Source organism: Halichoerus grypus, chromosome 3 (assembly GCF_964656455.1).
Source record: "Halichoerus grypus chromosome 3, mHalGry1.hap1.1, whole genome shotgun sequence".
Lineage (NCBI taxonomy): Eukaryota > Metazoa > Chordata > Mammalia > Carnivora > Phocidae > Halichoerus > Halichoerus grypus.
In genome coordinates, this window is record NC_135714.1 from 201,732,158 (window position 1) to 201,758,858 (window position 26,701).

Genomic DNA, 26,701 nt, shown 5'->3' on the forward strand with positions numbered 1-26,701 from the left:
ATAATGCTGCCGTGAACAGGAGTGTGGGAAATAATCCTGTTTCTTTTGAATATATACCCAGAAGTGGAATTGCTGGATATGATATTTCTATTTTTAATCTTTTGAGGAAACTCCATTCCATTTTTTGTAATGGCTGTACCAATTTATATCACCGCCAACAATGTCTAAGGGTTCTCTTTGCTCTAAATCCTCAACCAACCCCTAACTTCTGAAAACTGTTTGAGAACAGTCATTGTAACAGGGGTCAGGTATCAATCTCATTACCGCTGTGACCGGCATTTCCCTGCTGACAAGTGAGGTTGAGCACCTTTTCATATACCTGCCGGCCATTTAACTGTCGGTCTTCTTTGGAGAAATGTCCTTTCAAGTCCTTTGCCCATTGCTTAAATTGAGTTATTTGGGTGTTTTTGCTGGTGGGCTGCATGTTAATCTTGAAAATTAGCATTGGATGTGTCATTTGCAAATATTTTCTCCCTTTCTGCAGGTTGTTTTTTCATTTTTGTCAATTACTCCCTTGGCTGTGCAGAAACGTTTTAGTTTGGTGTGGTCCTACTGACTTATCTTTGCTTCTGCTGCCTGTACTTTTGCGGTCGGTGAGTTTGTGGTAATCTGTTACAGCACGATCAGAAGCTACTACAAGAAGCATAACTTTCAAACATGTTATTTAATCCTAGCTACCAAGTGAATTATTAATAGATTTAACATATAAAAAAAACAAGCTTAGAAAAGTTAAGTGACTTGTGCAAAGTAACAAAGTTTAAATGGCAGACCTGAGATATGAACCCAAATCTGATTTGGCCTCAAAGTGACAACCACTCATGGCACTGCCAGTCTGTAATTCAGCATTGTTGCATGAACATCCAAAAGCTACACTTCTGCCCTTGAAAAACAGAAAGTTCTCCGGTAGCCCAAAGTAAAAGACTAGGTTATTTGAACAAGCCTTTCTAATGAAAATTTAAAAAGCTGGATATAACGTCATTTTAAAATTATCAAAGAGCTGAAAAGATAAAAATCAAAGCCCCGTGGACCTTCTATTAAGAGTGAAAAGAAGTTGGGACGCCTGGGTGGCTCAGTCGGTTAAGCGCATGCCCTCGGCTCAGGTCATGATCCCGGGGTCCTGGATTGAGCCCCGCATCGGGATCCTTGCTCAGTGGGAAGCCTGCTTCTCCCTCTCCTTCTGCCTGCCACTCCCCTTGCATGTGCTCTCTCTTAATCTCTCTCTCAAAAAACGAAAAAAAAAAGAGTGAAAAGAGGTAAAGGGAACACCAAAGGCTATACTCTTAGGGCAAAAGTAAACCAGAAGTCAGTCAGTCTCACATGGATTTGCAACTTTGGTCCAGTTAACCTCAAGTTCAGAATTCGGTTGGGTGGACTCACACTGAAGAAGCTTTAAGGGGCACAGCTAAACAAATGCAAATATCCTCTGGAGGAAGGCACTTTCTACTCTTTGAGTTGATGTCTACAGATAATTTTCCAAATAGAATCGGGAGCAAATAAAGATAACCAAGCACATAAGGAAAGAAAGTACGATGAGCAAGAATTGGCAGAAAACGACAGGGCTTCACATACTGAGATCACTAAATACATATTTACTTAATACATCTTTTAAATGATGCCTTCAATATTTAAAGAAACAAAGTTTGAAGATTAAAACAAAAATAACAGATTTGATAATAACCATACAGTACAGCATACCATGAAAAACACCATATATTTAAAACACAGGCATTAAATGGATTTGTGGTACAGTGGATTGCATCTTGAAACAAAAAGGACATTAGTAGAAAAATTTGAGAGATCTGAATAGTCTGTAGTTCAATTAATAGTATGACACCAATGTTTCTTTCTTAGTTTTGACAAATGTACCATGGTTTCGAAAGATGTTAATATTAAATGTTAACCTTAAAACTAGGTGACGAATAAATGGGAAACTCTGGACTATCCATGCAATGTTTTTGTAAATCTAAAATCATTCCAAGTTTTACAACACATTAACAAAAAAACAGGAGGAGGCTTCCACTTAGGACAAAGAATATTACAAGAGTAACGGGGAAAACAACAAACTGAACCCTTCAGAGTTGAGGTTGCATGGCAACAACTCACCTGAACATCTAAGGAGAGAGGAGATGCATGCACACATTTACCTGGGGCAAATGCCAACAGATGGCAATAACAAGATTTAATTAAAATTTTAACAAGCTGCAAAAGGCTGAGTGTGGGCTAGTTCAAGAGAAGAACTCCCGGGGGCTACAGACACAGGATAATTTACCACAACTTTGTACAAACATACACACACACACCCCACATATACATGCAAACCAAAAAGAAGAAAAAGAGAAGTAGAAAAAGAAAAAAAGGCTGGGCCAGGGCAGTGTCTTGCAAACTCATCCTCATGATGATGATGATGATGGTGCAGGCTTGGGGGAGAACAGAGCCAGTGCTGGGAAGGCACAAAGCCCAGCAGAGATCCTTCCCCTCTATCTTTCCTGTGGAACAACATTCTTACACTCTCAAGTTGATGAAAATCCAATGCAGCTGGGGGAAATGAACAGAAGGTTAAAACTTTCTGCAGGGGATGAGCAAGAATACATCCTGGGCACAGATTTAGAGCTGGGAGCAAGGCAGGAGAGAAGCTGGGAGAAGCCTCCACCCCAAGACCCTTCCTGAGACTTAGACAACAAACCACACCTCCCCTCTCTGCCTCCCCACCAAACTGACAAGATTTCAGTAACAAGTACCAGAGGACGCTGTTGGGGGAGGTGCAAAAAGGAGACTCTAAGTGTAATGCAAAAAACTCAGTGTGGAACAGGCATTGAGAAAAACTCTCTAGCAAAACATCTCCCACCCTATACACAAAGTAAAGAATACTACAGTAATTGGAAGTCTGTGAGAAAAATTATCGCAACAGTAAAACCCAAATCTGGTACAACTCCTGACTCAACTGACTCAAGCCCTCACTGAAGGTCTTGCAAAAAGACAGGCGTAGCCATTCTCAGGTATCAAAACTACTTCAGTCTCCACTGTCCTACTCAAGAGGCCCAACTTTCAACAAAATCGTAGCAGGTATAAAAAAGGCAAGATAAAGCAGTCTGAAGAGACAAAGCAACCAAAAATTTCAGAATCAGAGATGTTGTAATTACCAGATGGGGAATTTCAAACAACTACTAGCAACACAATAAAGGTTTTAGTAGAAAAGGTGGGCAATCCTCATGATCAGATGGATACGTTTAGCACAGACATGGAAACTAACAGAATCAAAGGGAAATACTGGGAATGAAAAACAGGAACAGAGATGAGGAATGCCTCTACCTGGCACCACCAGCAGACTAGGCAAAGCCAAGGGAACAATCAGTGAACAGGAAAATAGGTCAGTGGATATTACCTACACTGTAAGACAACAGGGAAAAAGAGAGTGAAAAAAACAAAGCAAAACAAAAAACAGAAAAAGACTGTGGAACAAATAGCCCCAAAGACGTGTAATTGGAGAAGAGAGAACAGGGTAGGAATAACATTTAAAGAAATAAGAGCAAGGGATGTTCCAAAATTAATGACAGACATGAAACCAAAAGTCCAAGTTCAGAGAAGACCAAGCAGGATAAAGAGGGAGGAAAAAGAAAAAGAGCACACTAAGATGTATAATACTGAAACTCCTGCAAACCAAAAACAAAGAGAAACTCATGAAGGCAGCCAGAGAGAAAAAACATGTAACACAGAGGAGGAGGGAGGGGGAGCCAGAGAGAAAAAGACATAACAGAGAAGCAAGGGGAAACTGCGTATAGAACACTGAAATCATGGAAAGAGGGGACTGAACACATCTGTTTGGCATAGACAATGTCTACAGAATACCCAAGAAACCTCAGGGCAGCTCCCCTACCTGGGATGACGCACAGCTAGAGGGGAGAAGCAGGATGGACTCTTTAATGTGTAAGTCAATGCTGAAATTTTAAATTATTTTTTGAAAAGACAGCAAATATACATATTGCCAATCTCTTCTATCTTATGGAGATCTATAAACGACGGCCCCCATTCTGCCCAGTATGCCAAATTTTTCAAAGTAAACAGACCTTTCAAAAAGCTACACTTTGTTCTCAAGGATAAAGGGGCACTACATTCTACGCCAGGTCATCCCCAAACAGAACACAATTTCACAATGTCAAAACAACTAGACAAGGTTCATAAGCAAAAATCTTGAACGTTAGGGCACTTCATCAGCTGACTGCGGAAAACTCATCTTTAAATATGAGTTCTGGCTGCTACCTATGAGCCCTGGCGAGGAGAGGAAAAGAAAAAGGAAGGCAGAGAGAAAAGAGGGAGGAGGAGGAGAGAGAGGATGAGGGAGGAAAAAACCAAAACTTGTAGCCGTGAGCTAAGTTCCTGAGCACTGGTGACCAAAGCTCAAGTGGTCGCTGCGATCAGGGTGCTCTGCCCTCACGGGGAGCTGGGGGGAAAGCCCCTGGGCAGCAGTCAGCATTCTTCGAAGAGAATCCTGAGATTCCTTTTTTAGGGAACAAAGTTTTATCAGACAGTATTTACACTGAATGATTCTTCATTTGCAGATATTCATACTTTTTTTGACTTTTCAAATAACTGAATGTATACAAGCAATCCAAATTTATACTGACACAAAGAAAATTTGTTTCTTTTGAAACTACATGTGATCCTGAAGATGAGCAATTAGCTGAAGTGCAAGTCGCAGGTGTGGTTTGGACTTCCATTCACAGACCACAGTCACCCACCGTTCTTGTTGCTCGTTCGGAGGACCTTACCACCAGCCAAGGACTGAAGAGTCTGCAGCCTATTCCTGATGGCCAAAAACAGCCGCTCACCTATATGTAGACGGTTTTTACTGCCTCAACTCTCAATTATTTATTACCCATGGAATAATACATTTTCAACACAATTCTTAAGTTCTAATTTAGTTCTTAAAAACTGAGAATTGATAAGGAAAATAATAAAAAGGAGCATGATCTTACTGGAGTTCCTGCGTTCATGTAGCTCTGCAGCTTGTTTCTCATGTCCTTTTCATTAAATTTGGCACTTCGCTTTACATAGATCCCTCCGTGCTGTCACATAAAAAAAAAAAAAAAAAAGGGAGGGGAAGTATTTACTATTAAAATATCAAATGGCCAGTCATCAAAAAGGTAACTTTACTCCCCAAAAGAATAAAATTACATTTTAGGAATTAAACTATATTTAATACATTCAAATATTAGCATCTAATAAACATTTAACTGAAAGCTCTCCTAGGTTTCAACATAATTGAAATAAAAACTGCATGCTACATGGTACAGGAAAATACATGAACATTTAGTTTTGTTGACAGTTAAAAACGCTTTCATTTTTTAAAATAAAAAACTCCATCAATAACATAGTTCTTAGCTCTCAATTTTTCCAATGACGTAGAATCACTAAAAGTATCCTTAAAATGACAATACTTATGATCTTCAGGGATTTTTAAGACTGACCCAACTACAGATGTTTAGGTAGCACTGTTATGAACTCAACTGTGTTCCCCCAAAATTTATATGTTGAAGCCCTAACCCCCAATACCTGATGATATCTGGAGATGGGGCATTTAAGAAGGTAATCAGGTTAAACAAGGTCATTTAGCGTGGGTCCTAATCCAGAAGAAGAGGAGATTAGAACACCAACAGGCATATGCACAGAGGAGAGACAGAGGGAGAAGGCAGCCGACTACAAGCCAAGAAGAGAGGCCTCGGCAAAAAGCAATCCTGGTAATACACTGATCTGGCACTTCCAGCCTCTAGAACTGTGGGGAAATAAATGTCTGTTATTTAAGATCCAGCCTGTGGTATTTTGTTAGGGCAGCCCTAGCCAACTAACCCAGGCACTGTCATACAAAGTAAGGGATCCTTCATGAGACTTCGTTAAGTGTACCTCACCAAAACTTTGCATCAAGTCACCATATTATTTGCACTCGCTTGTGCTAATTTGAACTCATCTGTAAAATAAACTGACTGGCTGAACTTGATTTTGTCTTAACCAAGAATATGAGTAAAAGGAAGTGCACAGATAGGAGCAAGGAGGGGACAGGATAAAGACTATAAAGAGGAGAGGAAGCAAGGTGGCCTTCCATCCTGGTGGTGGTTCCTTCCAGATAGAAACCGGCGTGCCTGAGTGTAGGGGAAAAACTCAAGGTGCTCTAGAGAAGGCCTGTCACTGTTTGCCCAAACAGGACTGATTCATTCTTTACTGGCTCTTTAGAATTAAAAGCCACAGCATGCACATACCGCAACATAAAATTTCCCCAAGCTGTAGTGGACGTGATGCCTACTCTTGACATACTAGTTCTCACCTGTCATTTAACTTCTTAAAGTCTTTTTTAATTCAAAAACACCTGGGTTCTTTCCCAGGTATATGGAAGCTACAGAAGTGAAGACCAGGTACCTTTCCTTAAGGAACTTAAAAATTAGTGGGGAAGTGAAATATGTATACAAATAAGATATCAAGAGAATCTGGTAAGTGTAATAATAAAGACAGCCCAAGACAAAAGCAGGGTGGAGGGAACTGCCAGGCTCAGGAAGGGTTTCATAATCGCATCTAAACTGGGCCTTGGAGGCAGAGGAAAGCATATTGCCTTGAACTAAAGCAACAGCTCGAAGAAGGATAGGGAGGGAGAAACCGATTCAGGCTAGAAAAAGAAAGGTGGGTTGCAGGGAGGCAGGTCACGGTGGAGCATGAATGCCACGCATGGGAACTGGCACGTGGTACAGTTGAGAAACACACGCTTTGAGCAGATAAGCGGCTTGACCAAATGTATGCTGGAGAAGCAAATTAACAGCATTCTGGAAAATACCCTATACTAAATGTTTATTATGCGCCTGGCACTCATGCTCAACACTCTGCATTACAGCACAGTATTTTTTAATATCCTACAGATGATAAATAAGTTTTAATATTAGTTTCTTAAGGTAATCATCTGTCAGATTCTATGCCTTTAAATTTTCCTAGTTGATTTTTGTACACTTGTATTTTTGCTATTTAACTACCTAGGTGATCAGACATGTACATAAATGCACACCATTAAAAATGCCCAAGTAAAATTACTTCTGTTTGGAATAAATTATTAAACCCATAAAAATAAACAAAACAACCTATACATTTATATTAAGTGCATGCTAAATTTCCAAATCTAAAATTTTTATAAGCTACATATATAATGAAGAAAACATGGAAAAAGTTACCTGAGAAAAATAACACCCATACAGCGGAAGCCACTTTAACCCATCTTTCAGCACGTAGCGTACATGTCCAAGAGCATTCTGCCTAATGGCCAAAATATCAGCAATAATCCAGTCAACTGCAAAGACACAACCCAATTAGTGCATAAATGATCTGTATGTGAACTCCGGCATTCCTTTCCCAGAAACAGAAAAAGCCTCTTCACAAGATTATACTAGGAATATACTTTTGGATATATGAGAAGAATTTTAAAATTATATCAACTGTAGACATTTAAAAATTACAAATTCCATTTATAAAAATTCTTTGTTGTTTTTTTTTTCTTTTTGCATTCCTTGAAGGGCTTTTTATTTCAGAGGTAAAATGCAAAAAGTCACAAACCGCCGTATGATACAAAAGTAGCATGAACAAAGAATAAAGTACCTCTAATTCTTAGTCTAAAAAAAATAAAATTATAAGCAAAAAATGGTTAAATGAAACTGTCATATATATTGTGTATATACTAATATGTTCAGCACAAGGCAAGGACGCTTCATCTTCCCTGGTGCATTCCAGGACACGATCCTAGGTTACAAGGTCAGAGCAAAGATCGGAGGCCCACGGCTTGCTGCCAGATACATGCCCCTTACAGAAGCACAGCACAGGTACCCAGGGGGCCAGTAACGGGCGTACGTGGGGATGTTAGCACCAAAGGGTCGCAAAAGCAAAAATAAGACGTGAGTGTGTTGATCATAACAACACTTCCAGGAAGAGAGAAGAAATTCCAAGCAGAAGGACTAGCCTGTGCTGAAGCAAAGAACCAGAATCCGTGTGCAGAAGGTGGCAAACGGGAGATGGTCGCAAGAGTCAGGGGAAATGAAATAAAATGAAGCAGGAAAACAGTAAAAAGTCTTGAAGACCAGAGACTTGGGTTTGAAAGCAAATGGCTATAAACTACTCCATCTCTCTGATAACAATGAAAACTGAACTGGAGTTTGGGATCCTTGGGAAAAAAAAAAATGATAAGAATCCCTGAAAAAAAATGCAGTCTTACTATCGCGTGTGTATCCAGGGCCACAGAAGCCAGAACAAAAGGACTGAATTAGAGGGGAAAATGTTAAAATAAAATCTATGGCAAATAAAAGCCTGGAAATTAAAGCAGTTAACAACAGTTTAAACCAAAATGAACAGTTTCCCACAGGATTACAGCTGTGTGAGATCCTTTAGACAATACATCACACTGGAGAGATTATCCCAAAGACAACTTAGCCAGTTAAACACTAAAAATTATTCTTGTGAAAAATCACGTTATCAATTATTGAAATCTCTTCTTAATCTTTATCATTCACAAGTTCTTTCTTGATGACTTAAGTTATAATTACACAAATTCATTCTATGACAACTCCTTTTAAGTAGAGTGATGCAGATCCTCTCCTACACCAGGGATCCCTAGAAGCTGTGTCTGCCTGCTGGAGACACCAACGCCACAGAATGATCCACTGTCTCTTTACTCTCAAGTATGTGACTTCGGCTGGAAGCCATCTCCCTAGCTCCTTCCTTCTCAACCACATCACCTCAACAATACTGATAAACACAGCTCTTTCTGATTATGTTTTGGAAGCCAAATGATCCACCTTATAATAACGGTACCTAATGTAAATAAATTGTGAGAACTAAATGTACATCTGGAACATATTTGGGGTACAAGGCTAAAAACAAGATATGGTATCTTTTCCTGGAACAATTATCTTTTTATAGTTTGGAAGAATTTTTAATAACACATTTTTATATTGAAACAAACATGGCTACGCATGGCCTAGAATGCATCTTCTAAAACTTTTAAGTGTAAAATGTGTCATGTTGGTATTAACTCTCCTGGGCCATGGCCTTAAACTTGCACAAATTTTAGTGGAAAAGCTTAACAACTAACTTAGTTAAAAGACCCAGACTTTGTGCCATCAATTTTTGCTACTCAATTACCTTTACTTTTCCTGTTTATTCTCAACTAGGTTTCTGCTAGGAGACGCTAGACTACAGCCGGGTTGCTGACAGCAGAGATGGGAATATGTACCTTTACAGTAACTATTCACACGGCCACAGCAGTGTCATTGTTCCTGTGACCTCTGAAGAGAGGAGAGCCAGCAAGAAAAGCGAGGCTTTTCTCATCTATGTTATTATGTAACAACAGTCCCTAAGTCACAAGGGTACTGCACAGTGTAACGGAGATCCGGGGCAGGAAGCACTTGTCTAGCATGGACCCAGCACCGCCTGCTCCTGGTTAGCTGCCATCGTCGTCACCACCACCACCCCTGCTGTTAAATGCCCCCCATAAACCAGGCACGCTGAGACTAGGAGCTGGCCTATGGAAATTGCCTAAAAACCCCGAGCAGTAGACATTCTCACACCTTATGAATAAGGCTAAGAGAAGCTAAGTGATTTGCCCACTGTCACACAGCCCACTGCCGAAGAGCAGATGAGCCAGGGTCTGACGGCAAAGCCCACACCTTTTTATGATAATCTACTCACCACATATTTTGTTAGTCGAGGCAAATATCACTGAAACCAAGAAAAGGGTGCATTTCCTGAGGTCAAGGTAAACAGTGTCAAAAGCAGGTATTTAAAAAGGCCGAGAGGAAGGAATAAGAGCCACTACAACCTCTCGGCAGAGAAATAAGTTAAGAGACTAAGAATACAGAGACAGCAGGACACATCAAGTGAAAACACCAGAGAAGAGATGCTAATTAAAACGTCAATTGTCTGGAACGTGAGGCCCAGAAGAGACTCGTATTCTGGCAGGCCTAGTAGAGGGCAAACCAGACAGTCCATGTTGAACAGCAGTCTTTGAAATATTCTTTCTGCTTATTACATTTTTAGATACTAATTTGTGGTTCTTAATATATCTCAGAAGGGTCTTAAGAAAAGGGTACCCAGACCCCACCGGCCAATGACCCATGACCATGGATAAGCTTCAGGGGTCTCTGGAACCTAAAACTATACACAAATTTGTATGTGCCCATATCTCTGGGCATAATCTATCATATTCTGACTAAAACCTGCAATTCTGAAGTAATTTAAAAATCACTATCTAGTTATGTTCCTAGGTTATGGGTTTTTTAAAAGGCATTCAAAAAAAGTAGCTTTCTCAAATCCCGAAGGCTAACTGGTACAGCACCTGGTAGCAGAAGGTCCCAGGCCCTGAGGGGTCAGATAAAGGCACGAGGAAACGGCTCTCTGACCTGAGAAGTGGGACTTTTTTCAGGTCAGTTGTGGGCTGACTTTGGAGCTCATACCTCCCATATTACCTTCTAGTTCTAAACACACAAGTAGGAAACAAAACTGTTCTCTTCCAAATGTTTCCCGCCAAGTCCTCACTCTGAAGTAATGTATATAAAGGCCAACAGGTAGGAAGCACACCAGTGATGGCGGCGGGTCTCATTTTATTGCTGGTGTTACCACCACCGCCTCCAGGGGCGTGGGGAGTACTTACTCCACACGTTCACGCTAGTTCCACAGCTCTGTTAATACAACTATTTCACACTGAAACCTGGCAAAAAGAAAGTTGGCAGGGAACCCGAACAAGGAATTTTAAGAGCGAATCCTCTTTAAACACATAAAAAAAACTTTAATAAAATGAACCAATGGGTCAATATAAAGGAAATTCGCGTTGTCATGAGCCACTCCCTACCCTGGACCCATAAATCCTTTACATTTGGATACTGGGAGCCTGGTAGAAATACACCGTCAGCAACAGAACAAGCAGCAGGACTCTGTTAGTAAAGACCCGGTGTGTCTGCAGGAACAGTCAAAATCCAGAAGAAGGGGGCGCCTGGGGGGCTCAGTCGGTTAAGCGACTGCCTTCGGCTCAGGTCATGATCCCAGGGTCCTGGGATCGAGCCCCGCATCGGGCTCCCTGCTCCGCGGGGAGCCTGCTTCTCCCTCTCCCACTCCCCCTGCTTGTGTTCCCTCTCTCGCTGTGTCTCTCTGTCAAATAAATAATAAAAATAAAATCTTTAAAAAAAAAAAATCCAGAAGAAGAAAGGCTGCTCTACCGGCCAGCGCTGGAAGCAGACACGCCCAATCAGGCCGCTTGCTTTGCTGAAGTCAAATGTAATTAAATCGTCCAAGCCAGTCACATTCATGAAGTCAGGGAAATACACAGATACATCAAAATTCCTATCAACCCTTTGTAAAATCAACTCTTGTGCCATAAAACTGAATGTAATCATTAATAAGCTAAATTGAGAAAAATGCATTTCAACTTCTTTTACTTTCTTTACCTTACCCATGGTACAGGTAGTAGTAAAAGCAACAAAATCATGAAGAGACACAGTTGACAGGAGGAAGATAAAGGACAGCCATAGGCTTAAGTGATTTTTCCAGTATCCTATAATCCCTCAGGTTGTTTTTAGCTTTGAACTTCTGGGTAGTACATTTCTTAAAGTCAGAAAAATGGAATTTAGGAAATGTGCATCAAAGGCAGTTATAGGTTTGAAAAAATATGAAGTAGGATTTTCCTCTGGACTGAATTATTTGTAGAACTAAAAAGTACCTTAACCACTGTCAATTTCTTGGGCTTTGACACTGTACAACAGCTATATAACATGTCATCATCGGGGGAAAACTGACTAAGGTCACGGGACTCCATATACTATTTTTGCAAATTCTCGAGGATCTATAATTATTTCAAAATAAAAAGTTTTTTTTAAAAGTGCTTTAAAGTATATACTGCACTGTAATTGAAGACCAGAGTCTTCTGACAGAACAGCAAGCTATAATTAAACTAAAACATTTGATGAGGCCAAAGGAACTGCAGACATTAGAAATTAATACTGCCTTTAGGGAAGGAGTAGTCACTTATTAGCATCACCTTTCTGCTTAACAATCAAAAACGTAAAATGTGTACATACTTTGACCCAATTTTACTTCCAGGAACAGAACTTACAAAAGGAAGAATGCATAATTTATTTAAAAAACTATTCAAAGAAACAAAATAAATGAAAGAAAATGCCTCATTTACACCCATCAGAGGGAGAAAGGTAAATTTGGGAAAATTCATAGTTTTCCTACGCCTGACTTTCCAAAAAGGTAAAATCACAAAAACACAAGGTCAGGATATAATATCTGCATTGAAAATTCATGTTTTAACAAAAACCAAAAAATTTTTCATTTAAATAAATAAAAACATGATTTTGAATGCCCATCTACTTTCTGTAGAAAACCTAAATTTCATGCAAATGAAATACAAACCTGTGCTTTGATGATTTGCTAAATATATTATATTTTCTTTATTTTTTGGCAAATCTCCATATAGCAATATCTAAAAGATAAAACAAAAGGAAACATTAATATTTCAAAACATGCACTACTGTAACAAAACAGGACACTGTCAAAAAATCGACAAAGTCATGAATATTTCCACCCATGATTAACAAAAATTAGATTTCTCTTAGCAGCATCAGAGACCATAAATGGCACATGTGTATAAAGTAGTTAAGTGGAGGGCAGGTTAATGGTTATAAAGTGAAACAGAATGATCAACACCCTCATGAGAAAAACACAACAAGCATTTATTTACTGCTTGTAGTATCTGAAGCTTTTTCTGTAAGATACATCTTCCTTCAAAAAGCCCGCAGTGTAGTGGAAGAGACAGCCGTGTAATACAGTGACAGGAAGACGTAACACAAACATTATGAAAAGACGGCACATTTTAGATCAGAGAACTGTCGACTGGAGAGCAGAAGCAGCGTCGTTAGGTGTGGTTTCGGCAGATGAGATGAAGGAAGGACATTCACGAAAAGGTGGATGAAGAAATGGAGTGGTGGCGTCTGAGGTGTCCGGGGCCCGTGGAGGCGCCCCCCGCACTTTCGAGTCAAACGGCTGCATGCAGGACTGGTGAGCTGGAGCAAGGACCCCAGGGAGATCTGGACCAGAATGGGAAAAGTCTTTTGAATACCAAACTGAAGATTAAAACTTTATTTTGTAAGTAACAGGGAAACCTGGCTCACGATTAGGACTCTCTATATCTCTGTAAAGAATAAGAAAGTTCACTGGGGCACCCGGCTGGCTTAGTCGGTGGAGCGCGTGACTCTTGATCTCAGGGTCATGAATTCAAGCCCCATGCTGGGCATAGGGCTTCCTTAAAAAAATAAATAAAATTAGAAAAAAAAAACCAAAAACCAGAGAAAGTTCAGGATATAGGTGACTTCCAGGACTGGGGCGGTGGGCAGGATGCAACATGTGAGCTGCACATGGCAGTTCCAACTCTAGCAGTCATTTTTTTTTTAATTAATTTTTTTTTTATTATTATGTTATGTTAGTCACCATACAGTACATGATTAGTTTTTGATGTAGTGTTCCATGATTCATTGTTTGCATATAACACCCAGTGCTCCATGCAGAACGTGCCCTCCTTAACACCCGTCACCAAGCTAACCCATCCTCCCACCCCCCTCCCCTCTAGAACCCTGTTTGTTTTTCAGAGTCCATCGTCTCTCATGGTTCATCTCCCCCTCCGATTTCCACCCCTTCATTCTTCCCCTCCTGCTATCTTCTTTTTTTTTTTAACATATAATGTATTATTTGTTTCAGAGGTACAGATCTGCGATTCAACAGTCTTGCACAATTCACTGCGTTCAGCAGTCATGTTTTATTTCTTAAACGGGATGGCGGGTGCACAGGTGTTCATTATGAGTCTGTAGTTCTTAAATATTTCACAAAATTGAGAAATTAAAAGTATATTTTTAAAGACTTTAAAGGAAAGGACTGCTAAGTGTTTTTTTTTTTTTTTTATATTATTCAGGGCATTTTTGTCTCTCAGTATCTTGTCATCATGGGTTATGCAAGATTATGAATTAACTAAGGGTTTTTAGATCTATGTTTTTAGATGTCCACACAGATCTTTTGGTCACAACACTCTTCGTTAACATCTTCACAACAGAAGAAAATGACGTCAACTCAGCATCTCTGTAGAAAAGTGGAACTAGAGCACATAACATTGCAGAGATCAGGGACGCAGACTGAGGTTTCTATGCTCTTCCCCAGAAAACTATACCGTGCTATACATGTAATATGTGTTTACATATTTGCTCAATTTTTTATTAATAAAGTCTATCAGTGCCAAAAAACAAAACAAAACCCTAAACCAACAGTTTGATCTATGCAGGGCTAAAAGAGGACTTCTTGCCTGTGAACGAGCCCCATTCTCCGGCCAATGAGCAGGAATTGCTTCACAGCATGGGTACCAGGCACTGCGCTGACAGTACTGCGGCCACCCGACCTTCTGTTTTTTGGCTTAAGTTCCCTGGATGGGGCATCACATTTAAAGGCTTCAATTTAATTGATTCAACCTGATTAGCACTCTTTGGAGACCTGCCTGCCCCCAAGCTGTCCAAGAAGAGGCTCTCCCTTTCCTTTCCTGCTCTGAGCTTGATTAATAGACTGTCAGGCCGCAGCCTGTGAAGGTAGATAACAGACAAGTTATTAAAAGGCATTTTTTTTGTTTGTTTGTTTGATTGTGGTAATTCTGGCCTGTTCCGACTGGATGGGGCCAGCAGCACAGGTTGTGAAAAAAATCACCCAAGGCAGAATGAAGGAAACAGAAGTTTACTGAATACACTGCAAGACAGGAGCAGGAAGGACGGCCAGGAGAGACTGTCTACCTAGGCAGGGGTGAGGGGCTGTAGTAACAGGGATGGGAACATACGGAATTCGCCTGGTTGTAAGCAGCCCACTGATAGGTGATGGCCTATAGCCATTTCCAGGTGGGTCGCTTAATGAGCCTGTTGGCATTCAGCTCAGGGGTCCCTGTGGGCCCTTTTCCCTTGCTCACGTTTCCACTGCTGAAGCCTGCTGCCTAAAAGTGGCCTCTGTGGTATCGAGAGAAAGTAAGTAGTGAATTTAATTGGGCAAAACAGAAGGAGAAAACATAGTTCTACTGTTAGATCACTCTGAAGGAAAAAAACCTAATTCATAGCCACTGAAGGGAAAATATATACCTACATCTTTCATACTTCTAAAGTTATTCTTCAATATGCATAGTATCTCGCTGAAATAAAAGGTATTTCCAAATAAAATGCAAGAAGATGGGGAAAAAAAGAGGGGACGCCTTTCACAAAACATAATTTAGTTATCTTAAAGTAAATATTTGGGCTGACTGCCTATTTAAATTTTTTCATTTGCCACTATAAATTGGTTGGAATTCCACAGAAATAAGTTAGAAAAGAGTAGCTTTTCATAGTTAAAACCTGAAAAGATCTAAAAGCAAAGTACATGAAATTATGAACTACAAATCTTACTGTAATAGTTGCAAATCATTAAGTACTTTGAATTAATGTTGATTAACCAAAGAAAGGAATGCATAATTACAATTTTAGGTATCAAATATATGCAGTTTTAAGGCCCTTCACTTGGTTTATTTCCAAGATTTCAAAGAAAAAAGCATTTCGGGGCGCCTAGGTGGCTCAGTCGTTAAGCGTCTGCCTTCGGCTCAGGTCATGGTCCCGGGGTCCTGGGATCGAGCCCCGCATCGGGCTCCCTGCTCAGAGGAGAGCCTGCTTCTCCCTCTCCCACTCCCCCTGCTTGTGTTCCCTCTCTCGCTGTCTGTCTGTCAAATAAATAAATAAATAAATCTTTAAAAAAAAAAAAAAACATTTCATTCTAATTTAAAACTGTCAGATTTCTTTCATTCATTTAAGTGGAAAGTTTTTAAATTTACTAACAAGGAGGGGAAGAAATGCAGATTCTGAAAATACTTAACAGTTAAGTATTTAACAGTTACTAACAGTTATTACTACCTTATTGACAAATATATGGTTAGATAGCTGTAGTATCTAAATTAAAAAAAAATTCCTAAGAACTTACAAAATACCTATACATATAAATTATTAAATGATTATGTAGGGACCAAGGGCAGGCTGCCCCTAGACGGGCCACTTTGGTATAAAGATTAAGTTAAAAGTAATCAAAACCCAGCAAATGCAGGAAAAGCTATCTGCCTGGCTCCAAAGGCCTAAATTTGCACAGAAAAGGAGAGCCTGTTCCAGGAAGAGAGCTCTAAATAGACTCCCCTTTACCTAAGAAACTGATCTGCATAATAGGGCACCTCCTTTCACCTTCTTGCCAACAGCCTTCTTCTTGTATCCTAAACCCCCCTCCCCCTCTTTAGCTCAGGTAAGCTTTCCATTGACTCACTATCTTTGGAATCTCATGTGTGTGTGCCGTCCCCATACATACACCTATTAAATTTGGTTATCTCCTGTTAATCTGCCTCATGGCAATTCGATTCTAGGTCCAGCTAGAAGGACCACAGGGCAGAGGAAGGTCTTCCTCCCCGACAATTATATGATGACCTATAAGCCTACCAGCACTGTCTCATTGTAATCATCTTAAATCCGCTCATCCTCAGCATGCATTTACCTCTTCTCCAAAGCCTTCCCGCCTTCTAACCCAGAGCCCAAGATTAATCACACCCCCCTTTTGCCCTGGAACAAACCCCGTTCACACTCCTATGGGAGCCTCAACCACAAATTGTACATATTTATTTGTAAGTCACCTGTGTGTGTGTGTGTGGGGGGGCTCATAAGCTCTTCTGTGGCAGGGTCTTCATCATTTTTCTACCCCCAGAGCCCAGCACTCAGATGGTTTTCAGCACAAGTTTACTGAATCATTAAGCTGCACTTTTATTTTTCACAAGTAGATAAAGCTAGATCTCAATTTCAGCAGTAAAAGGTTTTGGAATAAACATAAGTAAAACACTTTAAATGCACCAGTGACTTAAGGCATTCTGTGAATCTTCTAGTACATGTATTTTGAATCACTTAATCAGGTCTTTTGCAGGTAATTTGTTCCTTTAAAACAAGGCACATGAAAAACATGGCTTTTTTTGTTCTTCCTAATTCTTTAATTTTAGGTTCATCGTAACTGTTTGATTTTTGCTCATCCATTTTTTAAAAGCTCATCTAAAGTCTCTATAGAGGGGCGCCTGGGTGGCTCAGTCAGTTAGGTGTCTGCCTTCGGCTCAGGTCATGATCCCAGGGTCCTGGGATGGAGCCGCATGTCGGGCTCCCTGCTCAGTGGGGAGCCTGCTTCTCCTTCTCCCTCTACCTGCCGCTCCCCCTGCTTGTGCATGCGTGCTCTGTCAAATAAATAAATAAAATCTTGAAAAAAAAATAAAGTCCCTATAGAAAAAAGAACAATTTTTCGTTTTCATTAATTCAGAAGGGGACAATAAAAATGCTCTTTGAATAATTATCTTCATTGCAACTGATCCTCTAGTTACTATTCTGCTTTAGTCAAACAAACTTGTTTAACTTGCACAAACCGGCTATCAGAAGGTGGCCTGGATGTAGATGTAGACTTCTTTCACCTCACCTTGACCGTATCTTTATATTGTTTTTAATTTTCTCCCATGATATGTAAACAACCTAAAGACTCTTTTGTATCCTGAAAAGAGGGAGTAAAATGGAATCTACAGTGATCACATGTTTAACATAGTAGAGTATCTAATAATACCACCAGGACAAAAATGTACACCATTCTTTTTTTGTGGAAAAAAAAAAACACAGATTCTTCATTTATCTCAATAATATCCATTTTCTTTCAGTATGCAAAATGAAATATTTTTTTAAAAACTTTTTCACTGCCCTTAATACAGACTCTGTTGAGGGCGACCAGAGTATGCTACCCCAAAATATGCCACATTGGCATAAGGATATTTTGAGGTGAAGACAAGTGAGAAACATCAGACACAGGAAGACCTTTCTGGCCTCCCCCTTTCTGCCGAAGTCATAAGCTTCCCTTTGTAAGGGTGATGTTAATACCCATTCCTAAAGGTGTTCCCTTCTAGAGTGCCAGAAAGACCAGCGATAGCACGAGAAGAGTCTGCACAGCAAACCTTACTAAACCACCCTTACCTATCACACATTCCCTAGTGACATGCCCACAATTTACCAGCCCTAACGGCACAAAGCCCTTTCTCTGTCTAGTCATGTTTCCAGAAGTTACTGTCCTTTTTTAAAATGATGTATAAACCCCTCAAACTGAGTCTATTCACTTCTTTTGATTTTCACTTCTTTTCTGTGAGGCACCAATGCATGTAAAAATATTAACATCAGTAAAATATGTATGTCTTTTCTGCTGTTAATCTGACTCTTGTCAGTTTAATTTGCAGACCTCAGCTATGAACCTAAGAGAGTAGAGGAAAAGTTTTTCTTCCTCTACACTGCAACATAATAGTCACTAAGAGCACAGGTTAAAGTATTTGATTTGAATTAAGACTTGGATTTGAATCCTAGTCTATCACCTTAGTAATTGTGTGAAATTGAGCAAAGTCCCTTACTTCTCCACATCTATTTCTTTACATGTAAAATGAATGTCCTAACAGCAACTACTCCTAATTAATGAGATGAGGTAAACTACTTCACACAACGCCTTGAACATAGTCAGCAGCCCCCCAAAAGTTAGCTGCTGTTATTATTATTGTCCAATAAAGTGAAATTTTTTGTTCACAACTGTGTTAAGTGATTAATGGGTAAGAGGAAAAAAAAAGTCTGATTACACAGAAATGCAGCTATAAATTGTTTTAATAAGATTACATATATAATTTACACTTTATGATGTTTATAATCATTTGAAATGAATTTTTAAATGTATTTTTAGGCCAGTGAAATATATCACGAGTTAACCAGTAAAAGATTTCTACTGTACTGCATACAAACACGATGGTCTTTTTCTGCCCAATCTCAAGCAACACTTCATTGAATAGGAAAATTACAATGCCCTCTGAACCAAGATCAAAGTAGAAACATAGTCATGTCTAATAAGCAGTATGCTAAAATAATGATCATGCAACATTTAAAAGGAACCTTACAAATCACAAAGCTTTCTTATACATTCTTCACGTGTGTCCCTTGGTACTGTCCTTATTCTACAGGGTGTTTTGCTGAGCACCTACGACATGCCAGTCACTGAGCGCAGTTTCGCATGGTATCTCATTTAGTCTTCAAAACAGCATGACAGTAAGTATTCCACTGAAGGAGGAGAATACTGAGCTGAGAAGCTTATTCAAGTTGACACATACTATGGCAGAGAGCTAGGAATTACACTCCGGTTTCTCACACCAAGATCCGAAACTCTTTCGAATGCTATAAAACTATTCTCTGCAAAACTTCGAAATAAGAACTTTGAATGAGAAACCTTCCCATATATTAGAAGTTTGTGTGGGGGTGCCTGGGTGGCTCAGTCATTAAGCATCTGCCTTCAGCTCAGGTCATGATCCCAGGGTCCTGGGATCGAGCCCCATGTCGGGCTCCCTGTTCCACGGGAAGCCTGCTTCTCCCTCTCCCACTCCCCCTGCTTGTGTTCCTGCTCTTGTTATCTCTCTGTGTCAAAAAAAAAAAAAAAAAACTAAAAAAAAGAAGCTTATGTGATTTTTTGTCTGAAGACTAAGGAGATAAGAAACTCATGAGAAAAAATTAAGTAGACATAAAAAATTTTCCTCCAGAAATGCAAATGCAGACAGGGAACAAAGCAATACCTAAGCCAGGAAGAGCAACTGACATTCACTACCCGGGCTCTACCTTCCACAAACCCGTGCTGAGCGGCACAAGCTCCCTACAGTGAAGCAAGGCTAGGATTCAGCTGCATTGCTCCTATATTCCCATGACTCTTGATTCTTTTCTTTCTTTTATAACTTACTTCATACACGCTTTTTTAAACTGACTTCTTTTACACTGCTAAGCTGTGCGTTGAGAGACTATTTTCACATTCTAAAACATGAGTGCCTAGGGGCACCTGGGTGGCTGTCGGTTAAGCATCTGTCTTCGGCTCAGTTCATGATCTTGGGGTCCTGGGATTGAGCCCTGAGTTGGGCTCCCTGCTCAGCGTGGAGTCTGCTTCGCCTTCTGCCTCCTCCCCCTTGCTTATGCTCATGCTCTGTCTCTCTCTCAAATAAATAAAATCTTTAAAAAAAATAAATAAATAAAATAAAACATGAGTACCTAGCATGTGGTTAGCACTTTAGGTGATGCTCCTTTCCAGGTATAAACCCCTGGTTTCTTTTTGGTTCTGAAATCCCCACCTGGAGGCCAGGCAGAATAAAGTTGTCTTCCAAATACCACTTCCACACGCATACAGTCCTCTAAAATACCCAAGCCACACTTGCTTATTTGGGGTTTCCATTGCTAGTTCCCACAGAGAAAGGGGGAACAAAATAAGCCTTAGAGAGCTGCGTAGGTTCAAAAGTAGCAAAAAGTACAGGTTTTTATTGACAAGCAAACAAAGGTTTCTCTATATCGCTGGCTGTTGCAGAATGTCCCCTTTATAAGGTCTCTGACCTTATTCTTTCTCACTCTTACTTCTGAGAGTACAGTTCATGTTTCTTTCCCCTTTATCTATTTAAGTAAAGAATACAATTAGACTCACTAGACCGGTAGTCCCCATTAAATCAAAACCTGTCAACCAGTAAGCTCATTCAAGGACCCACGCCAGTTAAAAGTGAGATTCATCTACATTTCCACAGACACCAGATCAGTATCCCCTGTACTCTGCCCTTTTATTAAAAGGGGAAAATTAAGTTATTCTCCCCTTCATTGCTATCTCCACAAGGTTACAATCTTGTAGAGGGGTCAATACAGGCATTAAAAGATGCTAATGTTATGTTAATATTTCCTGTGTTAGTTACATGTGTGATGCTGACACCGAGAGGGGGTGAGGGAAAGATGAGGCTTCAGCTGGAAGAAAGCACACAGAGAAGAGTCCAAAGGTACATGCTTGAAAATACCCTGGTGATTTGGGAGACTGGGGAGGAAGCAGCAGTTGGGCTACAGTGAAACCAATAAATGGAAAAATTGGCCAGGGCAAAATTTAGACAGCTTTGAAGGCCACACTTAGGAGTCTTCATTTTCATTCAGTTATCCACTGAGGGCCTCTTTTTCCTAAACATACCACAGTACTCACTCCCGTTTGAAGTAAAGATTCGAAGCACCTCATACAGCCTTCTTAAAGAACCCAGGCAAACTTATTTTATCTTTGTGTCACAAAGCTAACAAACACAAACACTCCAATTTCAGTATTATCCTCTACTGGAATTGTTTGTCCCTATTTTTCCTAGTATGAATAAACTAAGAGCAGGGATCTCATTTCAACCAACATAACCACACCATCGAGCAAAGCATCTTCAGAAAACGGATCCTGAAGCCAGAGTGCCTTGTACTGAATCCTGCCTTACCTACTACAAGTGTGAACTACGGGTGCCTCAGTTCCCATCGGTAAAATGGAAGAAGGGTGCCTACGTGGTCAGAGTGACAGGACTGACATGCTAGAACACCTGGCACAGTCAGCTCGCACTCAACGCCAAGTTTGTTACGGAACCCTTCCTCTCCTTTCTCTTCCACATCCTGTCACAAAGCCCTATCAGCTACTTCGAAAATAGATCTGGGAATCTTTACATCCTCTCCATGTCCACTCTGTCCGCAAGTCTGACCACCATCTCTTGCCTGGATTACTACAAATCCTCCCCGATTGGCCCCTTTTCAGAGCTCCATGCAAATGTCACTGGTTTGGGCAAAGTTCCTCAACCACTAGTCTAACAATTTCACAGAGCACAGTACAGGTTAATTTTCTTGTTCCCATCTGTGTCTCACTAAAGGGTGAGCTCCATAAGGGCAGGGATCTTGCCCACGGTTTTCTTCACTGTATCCCTTAGCGTCCACCTAAGGATCTGGAACAAGGTGCACACTCCAATACTGCACGAATGAAGGAGTGAAGAGTAGTTTTTAGGGATTCCTTAGAAGTTACTACTTAGTTTTGGATTGCATTATCAACCCGTGTTTAAGAAACCATAATAAAATGAGAAAATATTAAAGGAAAAATTAACTTCTAAGTCCATTTAGGAAGAGTCAACTCTCGGTTCATTCAGCTCTACAAATTCAGACAAATTCACGAAAGAGGGAAATTAAATTATATCTATAGACTCAAATTTTCCTTTCCTCAACAGCACAGATGTGTCCCCATAGGTTACAGACATATTGGGTACAACTATAAAACCCATCCGAGAAGTTAATGTATTGGAGGAGTCTTCCCACAATTTACATTTATTTAAAAGCTCTTAGAAGAAATCTAAAGTTACACACCAAATTGTTGCATACCTGGGAAAGGTGTGTGTAGGCAGAGGGAACTTTAACTTTCTCAAAATATTTTGGCAGTGTTTGAGTGTTTTTTTGCATCTGTGATTTAAAATAGAAAAATAAGACATTAAAAGGAATCTTACACCAATGCAAACAAACAAAAAAATTGCTTGCTCAATCAGGGATTTTTATTTATAGAAAGTATAAAAACAAGGTTCTTTTTTTTTTTCTTTTAAAGATTTTATTTATTTGACAGAGAGAGACACAGCGAGAGAGGGAACACAAGCAGGGGGAGTGGGAGAGGGAGAAGCAGGCTTCCCGCGGAGCAGGGAGCCCGATGCGGGGCTCAATCCCAGCACCCTGGGATCATGACCTGAGCCGAAGGCAGACACTTAACGACTGAGCCACCCAGGTGCCCTAAAAACAAGGTTCTAATTACAGTTTTCTAAAATTTTCCTATAAGTCTATTCCCTGGCCAGACTTAAAATGTGTTAGACTGGAACCCTATTTGATTTGGGAAATGTTTAATTTCCTCTATGAAAGGCTGTTGTCATTTTTTTTTTATTTTTTTTATTGTTATGTTAATCCCCATACATTACATCATTAGTTTTAGATATAGTGTTCCATGATTCATTGTTTGTGCATAACACCCAGTGCTCCATGCAGAACGTGCCCTCCTCAATACCCATCTAGAACCCACACATGCAGAAGCACAACCAAACCTGCCTGGCTCTGTCTTGCCCCAGCTAAACTGAAGGAAGTAATCTCAGGTCTTTTAAGGTCTTCACATGGATGATAAATAAGCAGAGAAAAAGGAAATTAAGGATACAAAGTATTTATATTCTCTTTAGGACTACTGATATTCAAGAAGACTCTGGGCAACGTTTTAGCAGAAATGCAGACAGAATCCAGATGTGGTAAAAAGGAGGTGGACCTGTAAGGTCCCTTCTCCCATTCTAAATAAACATGTTTTTGTTTTTTTTTTTTTTTTTTAAAGATTTTATTTATTTGAGAGAGAGAGAATGAGAGAGAGCGAGTACATGAGAGGGGGGAGGGTCAGAGGGAGAAGCAGACTCCCTGCCGAGCAGGGAGCCCGATGCGGGACTCGATCCAGGGACTCCAGGATCATGACCTGAGCCGAAGGCAGTCGCTTAACCAACTGAGCCACCCAGGCGCCCCTAAATAAACATGTTTTATTCGAATAGTTTAGCTGCCCTCACCACAACATACAGAATACAAATTTAACTGAGAGTCTAGGACTATGTTTGATGAAACAGTGCTATAGAAAGAACCAGTTATAAATGGTCTCCAGATATGAATGCCTTGGTTGTTCCTAAGGAACTTGAAACAATGTTTCAATTAAAAGTATGAATTATTAGAGAAGTTAAGAGTATTCTAACTGAACATATTAAAAAAATCAAAATCTTAGGCTTAAATTCTGTTATCTTGTTTCCAGTATTTTTTGAACTATTTTATACTTGAAGTAGGTCAGCTGAAAAACTAAATTTATCTTCTCTCAAAGTCCACATTTTGTTGTTCTATCATGTTAGCATTTGAGAAAGAGCAAATTAGAAGATAGGGCCATTAATGTAAAATACATTTTAAAGTAAATTCCAAGTGTTACAGAAGGATTTAAGCAGGAAAAAAATTTGATTAAAATATTTATTACATGTTAATAAGGAGGCATGTATTATATCCCTAGATATTTTTGCCCTGCTAATATCAATGATCAGTTTTTAGTTCATTCCTTTGGAAGGAGGAAAAAGAGAATTTTTTTTTTTTTTAAATAATGAGAAAGGAATTCTGATATTTAGAAAAAAAATACATTAACTTTTAACAGCTTCCAAAACAACATGTTAAGATTTTTCATTACCTATCGTAACTATTACAATTATTGTTTATGCAGAAATCTCAACATTCGGGACAGCATCCTAGGATAGAAATTATGGTAAATCTGATTTCCCCTCACCTCGAGGTTATAGTAACTGCATCACCGTCCATCCTGCAGGAATCCTCACTGCTGCCTCTGCCAGTTAATGCCCCTCTTTCTTTTTACCTTCCCACAAGTTTTCCTGAAACTCCAGCTCCAAGAATAAGCAGGACTAAGTTACGACTAGGTTGAATGGTGACCCCCACAAAAGACTGTCCATGTCTTAAGCCTGTAACCTATGAATGTGACCTTACTTGGGAAAAGGGTCTTTGGCTAAGGATTCTGATTTGGGGAGCCCATCCTGGATTATCTGAGTGGGCCCTAAACCCAATGACAAGTGTCCTTATAAAAGAAAGGCAGAGGGAGATCCGACACAGGCAGAAGAGGAGGAGGAAATGAGATCACGGAGGCAGACTGTGGATTACATAGCTACAAGTCAAGGAATGCCCACAGCCCCTGGAAGCTGAAAGAGCCAAAGACAAGACTGCCCTAGAGCCTCAAGACGGAGGATAGGCCAACAAACACCTTGATTTCAGACATTTGGCCTCTAGAACTGTAAGAATAAATTTCTCTTGTTTTAAGCCACTAAATTTGAGGTGATTTGTTATGGCAGCAACAGAAAAGAAATACAGTTATTTGAATCCGTGTGCCCCAAAATAATAAAGAGGTTTGTGTTGATTTTCAATGGATCTCAAATTAAGTGAGATAAATGAGACTTTTAAAATCCTTATTGCTTATTCCAAAGTAAATGGTGAAGGTACCCTTTTTTGTTTCAGTACTAATAAAATTCTAGAACCTAAAAGAATAAATTATAAACGAAAATTTTAGCAACAGCGATTGAAATGCTCTCCTGTGTCAAAAATGCGTGTGAAAATAAAGTAGTGGAAATAGGAAAGAACAGATATTTAGCTAGAATCCAATGGAACATTCAAGTATACATGCTGAACTGGCTTACCTGCCAAACACAGATCACCAACTTCATGGACCTACTTCTCTTCAGCTTAAAAATTCTATACATAAAAAAATATTCTGTTACACTACTATGAGCCATTTCTTTTTTAAAACCTAGAATTAAAAAGCATTAAAAATTCCATTTAAAAAAATTCTAATTTATGTTCAACATCACTAATCAGCAGGCAAATGCAAATCAAAACCATAAGTTATCACCTTACACCTGTCAGAATGGTGAGTATCAGAAAGACATTTAGCAAGGATGTGGAGAAAAGGGAAACCTCATGCACTGCTGGTGGAAACGTAAATTGGTGCAGCCCCTGCGGAGGTTCCTCAAAAAACTGAAAACAGAAATGCTGCCTGATCCAGTAATTCCACTATTGGGTATTTACCCCAAGAAAACAAAAACACTAATCAAAAAGATATACATGTACCCCTGTGTTTATTGCAGCATTGTTCACAATAGCTGAGATATGGAAGCAACTTAAGTGTCCACTGATAGATGAAGACGACGTGCTACACACACACACACACACACACACACACACACACACACGCACTGGAATATCACCCAGTCGTAGAAAGGAATGATTTTGGCATCAGAGACAACATGGTTGGATCTAGAAGGTATTATGCTAAGTGAAATAAGTCAGACAAATACCGTTCGGTTTCACTTTATATGTGTTATCTAAAAAACAAAACAAACAAAAAAGAAACAAACCCATAAATACAGAGATCAAACTGTTGGTCACCAAATGGAAGGGGGTGGAAAAAACGATAATTTAAATATAACTCTACAATGTATATAATTTAATGGTGAACTTCCTTTCGTCCAAAAACTTAAATTACTAACACTTCTTCAGAAATTAATCAACGTTCTTTTATACAGAACAAAGATGAGGATCATCTCTGTTCTTTGCCAATTAGAGGTGAAAACAATTCAAGGAAAAAAAAAGTCCCCTAGCAAAATAAGAAAAACAAGACAAAATGTTAATCAAAACTTTACAATGACAAAGTCACTGATGAAAACTAGTAAGTAAAACTAAGAATAAGGTGAGAGAATGTCCTTATAGATAAATTCCCTTTCCTTTACTATCCTGGATATTGTCATTCATGGATTTATAAAAGGATATCTGATGGCCCTCAAGTGTAATTCAAAGTTTTATTTAATGTGTGTTCTTTAAAGTTTGTTAGGAATTCTGGAACTGACTGTCCACTGATGATCAACAGATTCATTTTTTTTCTTTTAAGATTTTTTATTTATTTATTTGACAGAGAGAGAGACAGTGAGAGAGGGGACACACGCAGGGGGAGTGGGAGAGGGAGAAGCAGGCTTCCCGCGGAGCAGGGAGCCCGATGTGGGGCTCGATCCCAGGACCCTGGGACCATGACCTGAGCCGAAGGCAGACGCTTAACGACTGAGCCACCCAGGCACCCCAACAGATTCAATTTTTTTTAAAAACCATGTGCTGAGAACTCAAAAATTAAACTGGAGGTCTACACTGAACAGGGTATA

General features: G+C 39.7%; 1 protein-coding gene across 1 annotated transcript in view; it reads right to left on the reverse strand.

Annotated features, from left to right (window-relative positions):
* AGPAT5 (1-acylglycerol-3-phosphate O-acyltransferase 5) overlaps positions 1–26,701 on the reverse strand; it is a 61,856-nt gene that overhangs the window by 33,277 nt on the left and 1,878 nt on the right. The window contains exons 2-4 of the mRNA XM_036081017.2: positions 12,430–12,499; positions 7,206–7,321; positions 4,974–5,063 (exon numbers count right to left, since the gene is read on the reverse strand). Of these exons, the coding sequence (XP_035936910.1) occupies positions 4,974–5,063; positions 7,206–7,321; positions 12,430–12,499 (276 nt within the window). The remainder of the gene's footprint in view (positions 1–4,973; positions 5,064–7,205; positions 7,322–12,429; positions 12,500–26,701) is intronic.